General features: G+C 41.6%; 2 protein-coding genes across 2 annotated transcripts; one reads left to right on the forward strand and one right to left on the reverse strand.

Moving 5' to 3' along the window:
- Positions 1 to 385: 385 nt before the first annotated feature.
- On the reverse strand, positions 386 to 2,117 carry LOC308287074 (uncharacterized protein; the record flags this gene model as incomplete). Its single annotated transcript, XM_080728195.1, has 3 exons — positions 386 to 818; positions 1,582 to 1,705; positions 1,823 to 2,117. 3 exons carry the CDS (start codon positions 2,115 to 2,117, stop codon positions 386 to 388), a joined length of 852 nt encoding a protein of 283 aa, XP_080584321.1.
- Positions 2,118 to 3,383: 1,266 nt separating this feature from the next.
- stx18 (syntaxin 18) lies at positions 3,384 to 20,116 on the forward strand (the record flags this gene model as incomplete). The annotated part of the gene is made up of 11 exons (XM_080727411.1): positions 3,384 to 3,545; positions 13,255 to 13,322; positions 16,126 to 16,241; positions 16,720 to 16,797; positions 17,493 to 17,559; positions 17,740 to 17,834; positions 18,338 to 18,429; positions 18,848 to 18,906; positions 19,031 to 19,100; positions 19,291 to 19,371; positions 19,601 to 20,116. 11 exons carry the CDS (start codon positions 3,384 to 3,386, stop codon positions 19,694 to 19,696), a joined length of 984 nt encoding a protein of 327 aa, XP_080583537.1. The 3' UTR covers positions 19,697 to 20,116.
- Between the last annotated feature and the right edge of the window lie 271 nt (positions 20,117 to 20,387).

Genomic DNA, 20,387 nt, shown 5'->3' on the forward strand with positions numbered 1-20,387 from the left:
CGGATCGAACTGGGAACCCTTCGGGAATCCTCCCTGTTCTAAGACGGCAACTCTACCCCTGAGCCACTGAGCTTCTTTGACTTCCATTATAAGATTAGATCACAAACATAAAACATGTGTGAAAAAAAACAAAATGAGTGGAGGTACTTCTGTGGCCTACTGCTGGTGTGCACAAGACACTGTGCAATGATCAGTCCAGCGGTTTTGAGAGATTAGCTCCGGTCACACAAACAGACAGACAGACTATGTTGTATCTAAGTTTATAAAAAAAGAAATCACGGCTGGCATCGCTCAAAAATATGGATTGCGGCCTTAATAGCAGTTATGTTGCTCACTTTTAGCCAATAGCCACAGGTCACCATAGTGCTGCAGGGTCTCCTATACATTACTTTAGTCTTTTACGTGTCGGCTCTGCCATTTCTTCTTTCATCAGCTTAATTTTGAGAGTATAATATTCCTCTTGAAGCTTGAGTACAGCCTCTTGTCTTCTGAGCACAGACATCTCCAAGTCCAGTCTTTCTTGCGACGGAGTAGAGCTACAGTGAGAAGAAGCAAGGTGTGGTCCACTCATGGTTGGCATGGCAGTACAAGGCATAGCGTAATTAACTGCTGCAGAACTGGAGGCTTCAGTGAAAGCAAATCTGTTGTGTGTTGTTGGCGGAGAGGTAGAGGGCTCACTGAAGTGTGCTGAATGCATAGCAGGGGAAGCGCTACAGGCAGGGTGTCCGTTGTCTGTCAGAACCGAGTGCACTACCGCCGATGGTTCACTCGTTGAACGGCTGTTTTCGTCGTCGTCGTCATCCTCGTCTTCATCAAAGCTGTAAAAAAAAAAATGAAATAAAATAATATTACAAATAATTCTGTACATATTTTATTTGGTTTGTTTATTTGATTTGTAAACACATTTCAATTTAAAACCCTCATACTTTTAACTAACCTTTTCCCCCTGCCCCATCACTTGGGATTTCTCAGTCCCATGTGATGAAGCAGCCATAACTGCTACTAGATGTTTATACTGTACTGGTTTAAGTATATATATCAACAATTCAAGATGGATTCATTTGTCATTCATACAGGTACTACCAGCTAATTATATAGATGATTTCATTCTGTAAAGTCCTGAACGTTTCAAACTTTGTGAACTTCCTGCTTGTAATTGTTGCACTGGGAGACAACGTAAACTATGAGAGAAACAGCTCTTAGCCCCCCTAGCTACCCTGCAAATAGTGTCCATAAAGATTTTTTTTTTTTACTTTTTGAACCCTAGCGTCCATATTCGGAGAACGATTTTCAGATAGCTTTGGTGTAGAGGGGGAAAAAGAGCAGACTGAGTACAGAGTGAAAGGTCAAGTGTTTTATGTATTGACGGTTCAAGTGGTTGAATATCTGAAAACACATATTTACATGATTGCAAAATACACTGATGATTGTGCTGTCAAAAGAAGAAACTATATGGAATCTATTAACAGGTTGTGGTGGTCTCTGCTTCATCTCTCTCCACTAAGGGGTCCTTGGCCTGAAAACGTTGAAGACCCCTGGTCTATAATCTAGGTCTACATTTGCAGTGAGAAGTTGTCTTACCTTTGAGAATCCATCATGTGCATGATTGAAGGATCTTTCCTATCCTGAAGCAGCCTGTCTGAATTCATCACAGAAATCACGATTTGGGTAATATGGCTGAACTGCTCAAGTGAAAGCTCTGAATCTGTGAATGAAACATGTAGGAATGCACATCTTGTGAAATTAAGGTTGCATGAAAAACACGACAAGCTTTCAAGGTATTTTAGCCTTTTTTTATGTAGGCTAGCCTGGCTTTTCTTACCTTCACCCAATTGCATTTTCTGTCTTTTGATTTCTTCCCTTGCTTTTGCCAGGAGATTTTCCCATTTTTTGCTACAGTCAGATACAGTACGTTGAATCTGCGGGAAAACAGCATTGATGGCTTGGGCTATCTCTTCCCAGGCTTGCCTTTTATCCTGCGTCGACACTCCAGAGCTGCACTTTCCCCTGATCACTACTTTCCTCTCCTCCATCAACTGGGCTAGGAATATGCATTCCTGGTCGGTCCAGTTAGGCCTTCGTTTTCTAGTGGACATTGCCTCTAGTGGCAGGGGCATTGTTCTGAAAGACAGACAGAATAAGTGTGTGTGTGAGAGAGAAACACCACTTTGATTGATTTTGATTGTCATACAAATATGCAATAAATAAATAGGATTATATCATACAACTGGTTAAAGGACATTTATTAAACCCTTGTCCAATTTGAAATGTAACATGTTATATCCTAATTAGGCCTACATTGTACAATGTACAGTAGCAGACTACACAACATCTGGGGTGTTTGCTGAAGTGTGTTCATATTTGCCTGACAGTTTTTTTTTCCTTCAAAATTATCTTCCAACTTTAGATCGATATTTATTGCCCCAAATTCATAAGCATAGTGTTCAGCATGTTCACCCAGATTCTAGACTACAAACTGAAACATGACGAGTTAAAGCACTTCCGTATTGTCGCTAAGATAAGACATTATGCTTAAGAGAAAATTTAAAAATCTCCCCCAAGTGGGCCACCACGATCAAGTGTGGCTAAACGGCTATTTAAAACAATAATCATGACGCGAGCCATCCAGATAACCGATCAACCACTTACACAATATCAATACGGCCAGGTGTAATACACGCTGTGCTACAAATAATGTTGTTAAAAACGCCTTAAGATTAAAACGTAACGTTAAGGCTTTCTGAGCCCGTCTCATTCACTGCGTCGCAGGAGAATGACGTGGCCAGCGGTGACGTGTCCCCGTGTTTACATGGCCCTGAAACATGACGGTCCGTCATGGATCTGCCTCAACCTGGTGGTGAGCAGTTTAACCAATTTGCCACGTACGTCTACCCAAACGTTCAAATCTCAAAAATAAAGTGCTTATTGAAGTCTCATGGATGTCACAATATGGTACGCTGAAGCAGAATTACCTGTTTCTTCCGTATTGTTTAATAATAAACATTTTAATCCGATCGGCGGCCATTTTTTCGGATTTTTCCAACTACGCGACCCCATCGGTTGGGAGGTGTACTGCACTCTGATACATTCAAACATTAAAAAAAAAATAGCAACCGATCGGATTAAAACGCTTCTCATTAAACAATACGGACTATGCGGGTAATTCTACTTGAGCGTACCATATTGTAACATTAGTGACCCTGCAGTAAGTACTTTATTTTTGAGATATGAACGTGTGTGTAGACAAACGTGGCAAATTGGTTACCTTGCTCAAATCCAGGTTGAGGTCGATCCATGACGGTCGTGAGATACGACCGTCATGTTTCAGGGCTACGTTTTTACAGTGCTGTAGTGTAGGAGGAGGTACAGCTACACAGACAACCATGGCTGTTGACATAACTTTACTGTTCAAAGCCAGCGTCAAAACTGTGAAAACTCGAAATAAGGCGATGGGCGTCGGCTTTGATTCCCCCAAAGACGACATTCTGAAGCGGAGCAGCAACAGACCCAAGCATGGCTCATTTTCTCCCAAGGCGAAAGAGGTGGTAAGTGTTGTTTGCTATGCTATGCCGGGTGGCTAACTATGCGAGCTAATGTTTACATATGCCTATGCCTAATATGTAGTATAGTCGTATTTACTACTGTTGCTACAGCGGATAAACTACGCCAGAGTTGACGTATGAAGGTATACCTTTTGTGTCGTCGTGGTGATTTAATTTAAAGTGTTAGGGTTAGGGTGAACAAAGTTAATGTGAACATTCCTCCTAACCCCGATACACATGCTGTTTACAGTATGAATGAAAGGACATTCGTGTAGTGTACTAGTGTCGTGGTCGTGATACTGGGTGCTGATGCTGGCATGCTGCACACACCCAGCTCTTAGTTACAGGGTGCATCAGTATATCTGGATGGATTCTTCTGGAAGGGTGTTATTGTAAGCATGTCGTTTATTGGAATCTCAGGTGTGTAATTCTAAGCATCGAACAAAACGTTTTGAAATTTGTGTTTATTGAAATGTATTATTATTTTAAATGGTGCCCCACTTGTTTAGACTTAAATCATCCAATACACCCAACAAAAGTCAACAGCAGTAGCAGAATAAGCTGTCTGGCATTGGCAGAGAAGATTTGCACCCTAGCCATGGTTCACATGACTGTTGTCTGTCACAACAGTCATGTTTCAGAAATGAGTGGTGCTATTAATGATGAATTAATTTCATTAAGCGTCCGCAACGCTTGGCCGATGTGACCCTGGGTGTACAAACGGACAGATGTGAGCCAGTCAGGTGCTCTGAGTTTCAGGACAAACAGACAAAGCCAGATGTAGGCGCGGTTAGCACCGCTCAAAAATCATACCTAGGAAATCACAGAACACATTAAACGACAACAGGTGGATTATGCTCTTGTCACAGCCCTCTCCTTGGCCCTGCTTTTGTCTTTCTCCGTAAGGGGCATTTTGAGCTCCATTGCCCTGCCATTTATTTTCAATTTGCCATTTATTCTATTCTTTTGAACTGTCCCAGTGCTTTTTTATTCAATAACACATACAGAAGAGATGGTATGGAGTCAGCGCCGTTAGAGCTGGAGGGTTGCTACTGCTCCCACCACTTCCCAGGATGGCATCTGTCTGAAGACCTGGATACACAGCTCAAGTTTCCCCAAAACAGAGTAACAACCCCATGTGTTCTTTAGTGAATACACATGCAGAAGCTGTTGGAGAACAGAACACTGAGTATGAATGGCTTCTCAGTGACTCAGGATCAAGACCAAAACACTAAATGCATCTGCTGCCGTGCCGTGCGTTGGGATGTCAATAATAATGTAGGACCGCTAGATCACAGGGTGGCCAGTGTTGAAGACAAAAAAAAAAAAAAGACAATGATTGCAGGTCACTGATAATGCATCCAACAGCATTGCCAGACATCTTTTAAGTCCAAAACAACCAACCAGAGTGAAAAGAACCTTAAAATCAGAGGCTCAAAAGGTCATATGGTAGGGTACGTGTTTTCTAAATATTAAATAAACATAATATAATATGGAGGTTCAGTCAATAGTATATCTAAAACAAAAAGTACATTATTATGAAAATTGCACAAAATTACAGAAACTACATGTCTAAAATGGCAGCATTGTCCTTTTGTGGAAAAAAGTACACATAGATCATGAATTAATTAATTATTCTATTTGGTGATAAAGAAAGAAGAGCACATCAGCACTTCCACAACATACTATACATCAGACAAAATATCACAGAGGATAAAATAACACAGTCCAAAGGCTTATTTCCATACATATCACAAACTATGACACAGAATTCTACACACCGTTAACATATTTTAAATTACGAATTAAATGTACTAACTAAAACCAGGAGTAAAAGGAGGATAACAAAAACTATAAGAAGCTAAACATTGTTACCATCAAGATCATTTAATTATGTAATTATTCTACTTTGTTGGGAGGAAGTGGCAATAGTACCTAAACTGCTGTGCTGCCTTTGGGTGACTGAAATCCCCCTGTGGGATCAATAAAGCTATCTATCTAAAATTACTTATTTTGAAGCAATTATGGTCATACTTCTGGGTCGAATTCTTGATTTGACCATGATGGTACCCGTTAAGCAGTGCCAGACATGGGCTAATTCGATATACTGTATAGGTATAGGGAAAATAATTTGCAAGTTATACTTAGTTTATTGATCCTTGTGTGGAAATTTGACCCATCCTAACTATTAGGAGCATGGAGCAGGAGTATGTCACAGTATTTAAACCCTATTTAAACCCTGTATTTAGTCATAGGACAAATAGGGAAAATAGCAGATCTGCAAGCTTGTAGATCTGGTATTATTTAAGAGTTTCGAAAACCTTTGCCCATAACGACTTGCCCAATGAGGGATGCCTAAGCGTTATATTATACTTTAATACAATTTTCACACATAATAATAATAACATGCCCAAATTCTCAAAATGAAAACACCAGGTTGAAACAAGTAGTTAGAACTTGTCTAGTGAGGCACAGTATTATTCAAGAGGTTTACATGAATATATTTAAGAATAAATTGAGATTCCTGTTGAAATAAGGAGCCGAGTGAGACTCCTGTCAAATAAAAAGTTCTCAGCTGCATAGCATGTTCACTGCCGTGAAGCCAGAGGTCATTGGCCTGGCATGGATATCATGTATCGATAATCAAAACGATCTCGTGTTGGGAGAGATGCCAAAACCCAAGCCTTCCGTCGGCTGTTGGTTGGTTAATCTTATCTTCAAAATGTAGGCTCAACCGTGTTAGCTATCATCAGCTATGCCCGCAAAATAATTTCTTTTTTTTTCCTTCTTTTTTTCTCATCAAAACTGTGTTTGATATCCAAGAAACAGAACGGAAGTTCATACGGGTTCACTGTTATTGTTGTCAGTTTGAGACCATCTATAAAGAACCCCTTCAAAGCCACCTTGAAGAACTATTCTACGTTTCCCCAAGGACATCAGAACTTTTAAACCATACCTGATGCCTCCACCCCAAGTCTGCGGCCGACATGGGCCCAGTCACAGCAGCTGTGCAACAACCAGGCTTTTGTTATGTCCTCTGCACCCCTGTTGCATTGATATTAGAAATGGTGGTTTAATAAAAGCAAGGATGCTGATTCAAAAGAAACTCAAACCTAGCCTGTGGTGCCTGCCCTCTCCACTCCTCCCCCCTACCGCTGTCTCCCTTGTGCTGTCGATATCATCTCCAACCATCTCGGTGAACCAGCGTTTGGAGAAATTGAAATTGCAACTTTGGAATGTCCTGACTGCTTACAGTTACGTTGTGGTTTTCGCCCACTCTCTCCCCTTTCCAACTATCCGTTCTCTCTCTGCACAACTTGAGATAGGCAGCATTTTTTTTCTCTCGGTGCAAGCCCTCTCCTCGCATGTATGATTCCATAAACATGCTGCAATAACATTTTCTTTCGGCTCTCGAACAATTTCTTGGGGAAAGCCGATCCTCCCAAGAGCCAGTGATTAAAGGTGGAAGATCAAAACAGAGAAAATATTAAATTAGGTCCCCAGTAACAATGTTGACGGCCGGTGCCTAATGCACAACAGATGTGGGTGCCCTTCAAGACATGCATAACTCTTTTCAAGTTCCCACCGACGCTCCACACAAATAGATAAAAAATAAATAGAAAAACATCAAAGTAAACAGTTATAAAGAAGTGGCAGTTATACAGTATGTCTTTTTTCCACAAAAAATGTAGACTAGCTCATTGAGCAAGGAAATGTGACATCTTTAGAACCAAAAAAAGAAAAAGCCTTGATTGACTAATAAGAGGGCCAGTGTTTGCAGAGCGGGGCTTGGTCAGGGGAATCTTTTACCTCATAGCATAGGGGTCGGTTTGGGGCACTGTGATCTCCATTTCACCGTTCACCTCCTTTCTCTCCACAGCATGCTGCCCTTCTCGTGTTTAAATAGAGGAGGTCGCCTCAAAATTGTTAAATTGTGTGTAGAAAATAGCGCTTGGCTCCCCACTGTGCCTTCAGCGCTGGTATTCCTAAATTGGCTCCTTCTCACAGAGTTCTCTTTGAAACCCTGAAAAGTGTGGCGATCGGCCAGCGCTCTTTAAGTATGCGCTGTTGGGAGGTTTTCTACCATACTGCACGTTTCAAATGAAAATGATAATCCTGTGTTCTCTTAAAAATATAGTTTGAATTTGAAAGGTTTGATTCATTTGGAATATTGTATGTGTGGAAACATGTTAAAATCAGTTTTAACCACTTTAGCCCTATTATACAGTATGTATAAGCTGTTTGAACATAGCTGATGAACTATTATTATTATTATTATTCAAAAAATGTCACATTTTCTAAATAGACAATAGACATTGATGCCTGGGTTAATGTAGTTAAAGCAATATTTGAGGCAAATGTTAATGTGGATTAGCCTAATCACATGCAGAGTGTCAAATGTGCTATAATCTGTAAAATGCTGTAAATTAACAGCGAAGAAAGATGGTACATTTTGTGATGAGTTGAAGACTAAACTGTAAATCGTTGTGACTGGCACGTGGTTTACTGCTGCCATGAGCAAGCAATATGGCAGTATAAGCTACTTTAAGAGATATCATTAAGGTTAGCCTGACCTCTATCTTACTGTTATTCAGGTATTTGTAATTCTTTATTTACTTATCTCCAAAATGCTTGCTTGGCCTACCTTGTAAAAAAGAAAAACAGCCCAAGCTGAATGTATTCCATAGGTATGTATACTGAATAAATCACATGATGTACTTCGTTTAGCATATAGAAGAAAATAAATAAATTAAGCTTATGATGCGATAATACTCATGAGACATTATGCTATGATTGTGGGCAAATTTGTGCTGAATCCTAAACTATGAACAGTCATAGTGTATAAGTGTGTTATGAATAATCTCTCCAAACTTTACTTATGAAGTCAATTCAGCTTTCAGCTCTGTAAAGTCAAATGTGCAAAGATGCACAAAATAACTCTTCTTTTGTTGGCCCATATATAGTCTAAACAAACTGCAACTGTGCATAGTTCTTCTAGGCATTGAAAAAGTCATCCTCGCATAAGCAGAACCATTTAGGCCGTGACTATCCAAGAGGGTACTTTTACCATCAGGTTGCTATTTTCAGGGATTATCCTGGACTGAATGTGCTGCTAAACGCTCTCTTTACCAGTTGACCTAATCTCTGGACTGTTTTCCCACAAAGACCTGGCAAATTGAATTTTGAAGCATCTGCAACTAGGACAGATTTTCCCTCGCTACAAAAAAGGAACAGTGCATGTTTCATTAAAATGAAAACTAATATAAGGAAGAATAAGTCCTTTAGCACAGGTCAGTGGATACATGTCTCTTTGTGAATAAAGAGATGATCACCAGATACTTTGCAGACTAAACAGTTTAACTGGAACAGAAATAGACCTCAGGTTCATAGACGCGCAAGACTAAATCCTATTAATGTGTCAATTACTGTGAGGTTGTGGTTGTGTTGATGATTCTGTGAGGCTTGCTTGATTAGGTCTATATTTGCAATCAGTTACATTTTACAAATAAAACCTAGTCACTCTGCAGATTATCTAACATGGTGAGTTTCCAAGTTGACCCTGACACTCAGAAATACAACAACTTTAAATTAATGTTTGGAATAGATATGTTATGTTCTAGACTAGAGTGTGAGTAACTTATGGACTATATGTCACCTTGGCTTGTAAATAAGAAAATAAGGAAAACCAGACAATGGAATTGTTTAAATCATCAAAGTTAAACCACTGTGATGTTCTGGCCTGTTAGTGGAGTTCAACATACAACATCTACAGTAGATTAAAGGAATTGGTTAAGACAATTGTTTAAAGAAATAACTGGCTTCAAAGTCAAATAGCTTTAGAGCTTGCTTGCCTACGAGGTACAGACTCCCAAGTCTTGTTTCCCTGCTTTCAATGAGGCTTGAGTGTTACAATATTGTTAGCATCCTTGAGTCCAACAGCTGCCATATATCTTTGTTGTCCACGCAAGCTCATTGCTTCTGGTTGCTATGTCTGTGTCTCAAATGATGTGGCTTTCTTCAAACCAGAAGAAAGTATATATAAAAAATCACACCCGTGTGAACTGAGCGGTGGTTTACCCACCAACCCTGTACTGTACTGTACATATTCTGTGTTCTATATCTATGAATTCTATGTGTTCTAGATCTATGAATTCTGTCTCCCCCCCCCCCCCCCCCCAGGCTAGTCTCAACAGCACCCTCTTACCCCCCCCCCCCTTCCCCCCTGTGTGTGTGTGTGTGTGTGTGTGTGTGTGTGTGTGTGTGTGCGCGCGCGTGTGTGTGTGTGTGTGTGTGCCTGGCCTGGCCTGGCCTGAAAACAGCGCCCCTCCCTTAACATGTGTGGTCATAAAAGGTACTGTAGGCTACATACAGACAGACAGACAGACACGGACGGAGACAGACATACCCACACACACGGCCACGTATAGGAGCGTTGTGACCACCGCTCAAAAAAACAATCAACTTGTTTAAAATCAGTGATGGGAAGAGCTTGCATGCACGATGCATTTGGTTTCTTTCTGGCTTGTTTTTTGAGCTGTTTAGCCTTCATTCCGCCAAATATAAAAGTTGAAAATCACGAGACAATTCTCCTGGACAAAATAAGTCCTGTAGGCTACATAATTTCTACCCAGTTACCCACCATAATCAGTATAATAGGTAAGGAGACTGATTACCTAATAGTTTAAAATTGTTAACAAACAAGAGTCACTGCTTAGTATTACACATTTTCCAGGACAAATCGGCAAAATGTGAATGGTCCTATTATTTCCCCAGACGCTAATCTAGGTGCTGCCAGTTGTTTATTGTGATGACGTCCACCAAATGCACTTTAAAAGAAAGTGAAACCTTTAAAGACAGGCATAAACATGGTGATTGGTGATAAAAATCAGCAGGCACTGTAGATCTCTCCTGTAAGCAACGTTTCGCTATCAGGCCACGCATGTGAAATCGAACAGATCGCTGGGATGGCCTTTGGTTAGAGTGTGTGTCCAGTCCCTAAAGCCTAAACGTGAACAGCGGCTGCTGGAGACGGTTGTTATCAAATTCTGGTTACATGTATTTTAGCTAAAATAATGAGCCGTCCAAAGCTCCTCAAAAATCTGCAAGCTATGCCATTTCTCTTTTCTGCCTTGTAATAATCCATCTGATGGTTTGTTTGGATTTCGCCAGGGTAGGAGGGACGCTGGAGGGAAGGAGAAAGTGAGGAGGTGAAGTGGGGGTCCTTGATGTTGATGAGATTAGATGTAGCCCGGCAGACTGTCTCCTTCTGCCTTCACTGCAAGCTCTCACACACGTACACAGTTACATATTTGTGTGTGTGTGTGTGTGTGTGTGTGTGTGTGTGTGTGTGTGTGTGTGTGTGCGCGTGTGTGTGTGCGCGCACATGCATGCACATATATATGTACACACACACACACACACACACACACACACACACACACACACACACATACATAGGGTGAGTCACAAGCGCACAGGGCCACCCCCTTCTTCATTGTTGAGGAATTACTCGCTCTTTAGGGTCTTAAGTTACAAGAGCAATTGATCCCTCTGACCCCCTGCAAACCCTTGAGGTTGCGCTCGCAATCTGAGCTCCAATGTATACACATAGGAGACAGCTCAACCCCCAGAGCAGCACTTTCACATGTTGTTCCCGTCTCCACTTGTTTGGATTCCCATTCAACACTTTTCATTAGTGTGGACTTAGCACTGCCTGCTGGTCAGATAGGTGTAGCACACAAACACCTACAGTACCTACATACCGGTATGTGTCTGTCGAGAGTGCATTTTATGAGCTTATAGGCTTGTGGTCTACCGCTACATTCAGGTATTAGATATAGATTGCAGTAAAAGATAAATGAGTCACTCCAGACTGAAGGCCAAAATGTAAGTCTGCTTTGTGGCAGAGCTACTAAGACCTTAAAAAGTGGTCTGGGGCAAATGAGTGACCAAACTTAAAATGTGACTTTCTCCTCAGAGGTTAGTTTTTTCCTGCCATTTAAAGGTTCATAACTTTGCAAGTGGAATCATAGGATTGGTTATACTTGAGGGTGGTGGGCTGAAGATTCTCTCTATTCCAGTATATGACAGTCTTTGAATAGCTGCTGCTTATTCTTCAGAAGCCAAAAGCTTGGAATTAGGAAGACTTTACATACTAAAAGGCACATAAACTTGAGCATGAGACTTTAAGGACAGTTTTTGCTTCATTTAGGTAGACAGAGAAACTTCTAATCTAGAGGGAAGGACAATGCAACACAGGTCTTCGGCCAGAATGAAACCAAGGATGTGATTTATGTGGTCACTGTCCTGTTGGATACCAGCGACGCAGGTAGATCTGTGACATTTTCCTTTTTTGGCAGATGTAACAAACTGAACTTGTTTCAGTGACCAAAATGACATTTATAGTGTCCATTACAGGACGTTCTGGAGCCCACTTGAGTTTCTGTCGAGTGAAATGTCACACACCACAATCTTTTTTTTGTTGTTTTTCTTTTTTTGTTACAGCCTTTTTTCGGCGAGAAACGTTTCTGTCTTCTGATCCCTCTACAAGTGCTCTCAACGACAATTAACTTGTGACCTCTGATAATTGTATTATTACAAAGTCCCACCTTGTTTCAACAGCCCCAAAGCCGTGCCATATATCATTTGATTGCTTTCTAAGCAATGATGAGGAGGGCTACATTTCTAGCAAATTGCTCGTCTCTGTTTATCTTGACACCTCATTTGAGCAGCGAAAAGCCTGTCACCTTTCAAACGCCATCTTTAATAAAACATTTTTGTTTTTCCTCAGGTCACCACAGCTCTCAGAATCTTTAGACACAATTGGAGGGCTGGGTCCAGGTTACTCCTTTACAACCGAGGCAATTTGATAATTAGGGTTGTTAGGCTCAAAAGACTGAAGGTTGAAGACGCCGTCGTTATGCTATCAAAATAGTCTCCCACGCTCAGGGGTCCCTGTCACAGTCAGATCCATTGTGTCATTCTTTCAATCCCTTCCCTGTCTAAACTCTGTCTTCCAGCGGCTCCAACAGACCCTGCTGTGTGCGTTTTTCATGCACACTTCTGCCCTGCCAGCAGACCCATGTGGACTGGGAAGCAATTTGGCCTTTTTCAGTGTTTGACCGAATTACAGGAGCAAATATTGGATTGAACATAGTTTCCTCTCTGGTTTTCTTTTCACACACACACAGAGTACATTTTCCCTGTGATAGATGGTAACGGATCACGAATTTCAGGCTTATTAGAGATTGCTCTGTCAGAGCTCTGTGTGGAGTGGCTCATGGTTTTATTTGCTCAAGTTATTTGACAAGGAAATTGCCGGTTTGATTTCGGTATGTCCTGTAGTAAATGAATTGTCAAAGGTAAACATTCAGAATAGACCGAGATAGATGGACATGGCTGCCCGACACAGTCAATAAATACCAAATCATACATTTAAGCCTTATTCATACCTCGACTTATGATGGTGTCACTTCGCCAAAAATAACGAAATAAGTGGCGTGATGCGTTTTAGTTGAAGGTAGTCGGTACAAACTAGCATTCAGTTTTTTGTGTGTGTGTGTTTACAAACTCAGTTTCTCTGCCATGTTGACATGTCTACTGAAGCAGAACCATAGACATAGCATTCTAAATATAGCATGCTGCACACTCTCATTGATGTGAAAGAAAACGTTCATGTGTTGCTTTGCTTCTTCTCTGTTCATCCCGGCAGATCACAAACATCACCAAACTGAAAGACTTCCTGCTGCAGCACAGAAAAGACTATGTGAACGCCGGAAGGTAAGCCTCTCCTCCAATCCAATCGCCTCTTATGGTGCGTCCAAACCTGAAGCTATTTCTTCTATTCTAGTCGCTTCTATCGATTCACATTGGTTGCGCTGATCCGCGTTGGTAAAAAATCATGCCCCATTGGAATCAAGGCGAAACACCAGGAAAAAAGGGAGTCCCAACACCAAACACCCAAAACATATGTCTCGTGTCTCCGGACAACATCAACGCTGATTGGCTGTCAGGACGCGATGGGTGGAGTGGGGGTGAAGTGAAGGTCGCTTCAGTTGGATTTTTCCAAGTGAGGCGAAGATACCGAAGCAACCGTTCGCGCTGCCCCGTTCAGATCGTTCGCATCGCGCCCGGTCGCGCGTCGTCTCGTCTTTGCATTGACTTTGTATGTAATCGCGCCGCTCGAACCATCCAGGATTGAACCCAGCTTCAGAAACATTCTGCTTAACCATTTAAACCTATATACTCTCGCTGTAAATGTAATGGCGAAAGTAGGGAATATACTAACTTGTAAGCTTACAATGCGTCTGTGACGCTTTTATATCTGCTATTTTCACCGGATGTTCACTGGATGATCGACTGTTTTCTCCAAACTTTCATCCATTTTCACTGGATGTTTGCCTGCGTTGTGACACGCCCGGAATAGGGCTTCTAGAGTGTATTGTATGTGGGTTAAAATGGACATGACGATGTGAAAGTGCAGCAGGGCTACGGGGCAGGGCGGTGGTGGCTTCTGGTGATAATTGGTGTGGTTGTGAGGTGGTCAGGAGGAGGAGGACTCAAAGCTGATTAGACCGGACGGGACAGCCAAAACCTGTGACTACAGGGTTGTATCGTAGGCTCCTCAGGGTTTATCTAGGATAATTGAGGTATGTGTGTGCAGGGGCGTCACAAGGGGTAGGAAAGTGGGACTGAGTTACTAGGGCCCAAGGTGGTGGAGGGGCCTCAATTATTTTATACTTTAGCTATTGAAAAATAGCAGATATACAAGCTCACAGTGCGGAACCGAGTGCCGCACTGCGAGCTTGTAGATCTGCTATTTTTGAAAATTCGTGAAAATGTGTGCAAATCTTTGAATATATGTATTTTTTAAGCGAACATTTGTAACTCAAATTTTGCTTCTGGGGGAGGGGGTCCCTGGAACTAAATGTTTTGAGATGGGGATCCGTGGCCAAATACATATCATTTTGGGGGTCCTTGATATGAAAAGGTTTGAGCACCACTGACATAGAAACATAGGTGTCTTGGGCGCATTTTCAAGATTTTTTCAAAAATAGCAGATATACAAGCTCGCAGCGCGGCACTAGGTGCTGCGCTGTGAGCTTGTATATCTGCTATTTTTCAATAGTTAACATTCATGGGGGGCCCGCAGTGAATCCTTGTACCCAGGGCCCAGAATTTGGTATGACGCCCCTGTGTGTGTGTGTGTGTTCTTGTGTCAGTGTTGTGGGGGCTGGCTGCTGGCACAAGGTCAACAGCGAGTAGGGTGGTCCGACTCTGAAGCAGCAGGCTCCAGTCTAATTGTCTGGAATAATTGAGCTGCAACCAAGTGAAGAGCAAATCATGCCTGAGACTAATCCCGGCCTTCCTCTCTTCAAGGCCCCTCTGTGTGTGTGGGTGTGTATATGGGTGTGGGTCGTAGTGGCATGTTTTGTTAGGAGTGTTGATAAAACAGAATAGATTAAGTAAACACTCCACATGCAAATGGGCGGAGTGGACCGTTCTCTACGGATAAGGAAAGGCGTCAAGCCACCCTGAGCGCTACTCATTTAAATGTCGACCCCCTTTTCTTTCATCATCTCCATAATTAGCCGTAACAAACTCCCAATCTTTGTGACGTGGCATGGTCCACTCTATCTGACTTTGTCTGACAGAAGAAAAGCTACCTAGAATGTGTAGCACGTTTTTTTTCACGTTCTTTGAACCAGAGGCTAACCTTTTTACGAAAGCAAACACAGTGCTGCTGAAAAGTTAGACTACAGTGGGGGAAATAATTTGGCAAAATGCAACGGGGACATTTGTTTGCCATAAATCACATTTCATCACCGCCTTGTACGTTTTTATTGCTATCTTAGACACCACATAATCACTTGCTGTCATTTGGCTAACACTATCAGACATGGTGCACATGGTGCACACACTGCACGCGTCCACCGCCAAGTTCACAGAACTCCCACACACACACATTGTATTTGTCAATATCGCCTTTAGTCACGATGTGAGCTCTGATTTCTCTTTCCATCGGTTCATGAAGAGGGTATAGGATTTCCACAGCCTTCGTTGGGGGGCGACAATTTACTTGATTTCATGCCAGGGGAAAAATACAACCCACGCTAATAGGCCTACTTAAACCCTGCAGCCTATTCTTCTCACCATATGTGGTTGAGTGAGCTGTGTCATTGTATCATCACAAGTCCAGAAGAGAGAGACTTTCTCAACTTAATGAGAATGACATTATGAGTATCAAAATAGTGAGTATTATTGGAGAAACAATGCATAGGCTACTTTCTGCTCTTTCTGCTAAATGCCAAAAATAGTATCATTGTAATTAGCCAGTCGCTATGCCCCTCCCAAAAAGCTTTTGTCCAATGCTGGCTTAGAATTACTTCCTGCTTGCCAAGGTTTGCCTTGGCAACAGCCTTGGCAAGCTGCTACAAAAAAAAAAGAAGCTTTTTGGGGAGGGGCATAGCTACTGGCTAATTGTGATAAGCGATTCTTCATACTTAATATTGGGGTAAAATGAACCTTTTATGGAAGTCACCAGATGTTAAAACACTTGTTATTATTATAAATGTGTTCACAGTCTCATCTCATCAGACCTTACTCACATGACGGACAGTGAACGAGACCAGATTGACCAAGACGCTCAGATCTTCATGAGGACCTGCTCTGAAGCCATCAAACAGCTACGCACTGAAGGTACTGGTGTGTGCTTTACTATAGCTCAGAAATTGATACTGTTAATTTGTTTGGTTAACTAATTAACATAAGTTGCCGCATTGGCATTAGAAGAGGCGTTCTTCTCACATGCCCTACCGTTCTCATTCTTGTCGGAACAGTCGAGTACGGTACTTGCTACTCATGTGAGATATGACTGTAGCACACCAGACTAGGCATTTGGTGATGAAAATTATCAATATACTGTAGCATCCATCCATCTGCAGGCTGGCAGACGGCTGTAACTTAAAAGGACAACTCCGGACTAAATAACATGTAGGCTAATTTTCCTACCATGGGGTCTATTTGCAGAATTGCCCCTGTCGTCCAGTTTCCCCAGCACACCCCATAGCATACAGTAGAGTGGAGCTGGAGCCCATAAGCATATTGCTACTTAAGCAATTTGTTGCAATTTAAAGTTACTGTGTTTCTAAGTTTCTGTTACTGTGGTCTTTTCCAGCTGAGAAGCAGGTGTCATCAGCCCAGGTAAAGGAGCACAGAGGAGCAGTCTTGGACCTTGTCGAGATGTATCTGAGAGGTAGGTCCCTTGTCACTTGTCACACTAAAACACACTGCCCCGAACTGTCAAATGTCATATTCTCTATGGAGTTTTGTTTCCATGTCTGTTCATTGTGATGTAGGTCTGGAATATGTGAACATGGGGGCGCCGATGGCCTAGTGGTTAAGGTGCATACCACATAGACTCTAATGCCATGCACATGAGTGAGTCACGGGTTCCATTATCGAACCCGACAACCTTTGCTGCGTATCAGTCCCAGTCTCTCCCCTGTTTCCTGTCAATCTACATTGTTCTTTCCAATTAAAGTTGCATAACCTCATTCAACATATATATTTTATCATCATGGTGTAATTCAACAAAATGAAGAGATGTGGTGTATAGGGGACAAAAGGTTAAGGGTCAAGTATAGATGGGCAGCAATAGCTGAGTGGTTAGTGAGCCCGCCTAGAGAGCCAGAGCCCCTGGTTGTCCCAGGTATGATTCCTTGATTGCTCCCCGAGTGCCGTAGAATGCAATGGCTGCTCACTTCTCCTAGTTGTTATAGGATGGGTAAATACAGAGGATTTCACACATGTGAATATATTCTATTCTATTATATTCTATTCTAGATCCCTGGGGGACCATGGTCAACAAAGTATATAGGGTTTAATTGGTTAAATAACTGAAATCACCTTTAATATATGTACTGTATGTATCTCTTTGTTGTTTTTTAGGAGTATGTAAGCTGTACTCTGAGCAGAGAGCGATAAGGGTCAAGAGAGTGGTGGACAAGAAGAGATTGTGAGTATTCACATTGTCCACTGAATAAACCTAGTAGCTCATCCACATGTATGGAGTCAAAACAGTGTACAACTAATTGTGAGCGTGTAACATTAAGTTGCACTCACAGAAATAATTTTGCCTGTGCAAATTTGTGAATGCACATTTCATTTACAATAACAAATGGTTGCATGGTTTTAGGTCAAGACTACAAACGGATCACCACAGTAAGAGTATAGACAAGAGTCCCCAGCTGGAGATCACGGAGGAGAAGGGAGCAAAAGAGGACAACTCTGGTATGCTAGCTGCTACTGTATATTGTGTGTATGAGAACTTTCTGTGTATAATTATTTTTATTATTATTATTATTCATTGTAATGCACGGTATGCACCTACCTACACATTTATCGTATGTGCAAACATACACGACCAGCAAAATAATTCAGATTTTTACTTCCGGTCCTACAATGTCTTATGCTTAATTTATACTTGGTCATGTGCCAGTGTCGCATGCCAAAAATAGACAGACATAGATAGATAGATAGATAGACGCTGTGAGCTTGAAGTATAAATCAGGATTCTTTTTCCCTCAAATGAGTGAATACCTGAGAATGTGTGAACAAAAAAATTTAAAAACATTTTTACAGGTCAACACACTCAATAATCACTGAGGATTTTCATGTGCACCTGAGAACAATTCAAGTGATTAAAGTTAACAATTGAGTGCTTGGTGAAGGGAAAATACAGTGAGTGAGCGAGCATTGCTGTTAACAATGTGGTCCATGTTCTCTTCCTGTAGAGAGGGGAGTGTCTGAGGTCCTGGACAACAGCACCAACCTGTGGGAGGAGGGCAAAGTGGAGGATGAGCTCTCTCCTGAGGAGATCCAGATGGTGTGGGAATACATAGTTTATCATAAATACAAGATACACAATTGTTAATGGTCCTGATAAGTCTGTTCTATTCTATTGAGCGTAGACTATGCAGTGAAGATAGATCAACATGTTGTCACATGCACAGAATGTACTTGTACAGTGAAAACCCCTTGGGGACTGCCTTTCTTGGCTTTTCCCTTTGGTTGGCGCAGAGTGTCAGTGTCAGTTTGCTTGCCTCTAGTTCTGGGTGCCTGACGCCTTTTAGTTCATTACTACTGTGGAGTCTGTAGCAATTAATATTCTAGATTAGGAGTTGAGATAATTGCTCAAGTATTATTGCAGTTGAGTACATTTGAGTATTATTACTGTAGAGAACTACTAAATATGAAATATCTTATTGCATATCTTAATTGCTCATCACTTTATTCCTTTCTAGTTTGAACAGGAGAACCAGAGGTTGGTCAGTGAGATGAGCAGTCTGGTGGATGAAGTTAGGTGAGAATCATCTGTCAGCAGAAATATTACTCAACCTTCTCTTAGTGGTATAATTAGTTGTTAACAGCATTGTCATAGATGTCATATTCCTTCCATGACCCTTTATTCATCCACGTTCCTGTAGGCACATCGAGGGGAAGGTTGTAGAGATCTCCAGACTCCAGGAGATCTTTGCTGAGAAGGTCCTTCAACAAGTGAGTTGAGTCAAATCTATTTGAATCTGCATAGCAAAATTTGGCTATAAAGGGGGCAGAGTGCCTTCCGCAGTTCCACAGTTACGCACTTCCGCCAGTACTGTTTGACCAGTCGCGCCAATGAACTGCAGCGGCTGGGGAGGTATCTAGCTTTTTATATCTGTGGTTTACACGTCTTCTCCCTTTACAGGAAACGGAGATCGATAGCATTCACCAGCTGGTTGTGGGCGCTACAGAGAACGTCAAAGAAGGCAATGAAGATATACGAGAGGTATTTACTGCTTTCTGTTAGCCTAGCTATTGTTGTATTTCTATTACATATTCCATTCAAAATGTCAAATATAGTATAACTCACAACATGTCACGATGCAACACATTGTGAGCTGGTAGATCTGTTTTTTTATTTTTTATTATTCGATTCAATTATTAATCTGAAAAGTAATCGATTGAATGATCGATAATTGCAGCCCTGTTTTTCATGAATCTCATTATGTCTCAAGGCCATCAAGAACAACGCCGGTTTCCGTGTGTGGATCCTCTTCTTCCTGGTCATGTGCTCGTTCTCTCTTCTTTTCCTGGACTGGTACGACAGCTAACCTTGTCAAAGCTTCAAACCACAGGAAGAGGGATCCATCCAGCATCAGCCCTCATTGGTTTGCTTGCATCCAGAAGTAATGAACTCGCTAAGACTAAATGTTGTTGTGGCTGTACACAATGGACTAGGAGAAACGGATATCTCCAGGGGTCATTGTTCCTCTTATCATAATGATTTGGAGTGAAAAGTAATCCCAGTCTAGTGCTTTTTGGAGGTCTTTGTGAACAATGGCAACTTGCATCCACAGGAGGGCAGTGTTGAACACTTGATGTACATCAAAGCATGCTATTGGCCTAATAAGTGCTTTTTCTGTGTCAGTGGACAATAGGTGTGTTATTTCTATCACTAAATTGATGCCAATTGATTAACAGACTAAAGCTTTCCTTGTCCGGCTCTTAAAAGTTAATCTCTTGTTGTTGACTTAAATCCACTAAAGTATACTGTGTATACTTGCATTGCGATGGCAAACATGTTTTTGAAGCACTTACAGTGTTATTTGTTTATTTAATCATTTCCAACCTGGCATCCCTATTTTTGTCATACTGTACTGTAGGTGAAAATGTAAAAATAAATCTACACGCTCATAACGCATCACACTGTGCCGCATTGTGAGCTTGTAGATCTGCTATTTTTTTTTTTACTATTCATCATTTGACTAAGTATATAGGACTTATGTGGGTTAAGTGCATGAT

The sequence above is a fragment of the Nannobrachium achirus genome (genome assembly GCF_963921795.1).
Source record: "Nannobrachium achirus genome assembly, chromosome: 6".
Classification (NCBI taxonomy): domain Eukaryota; kingdom Metazoa; phylum Chordata; class Actinopteri; order Myctophiformes; family Myctophidae; genus Nannobrachium; species Nannobrachium achirus.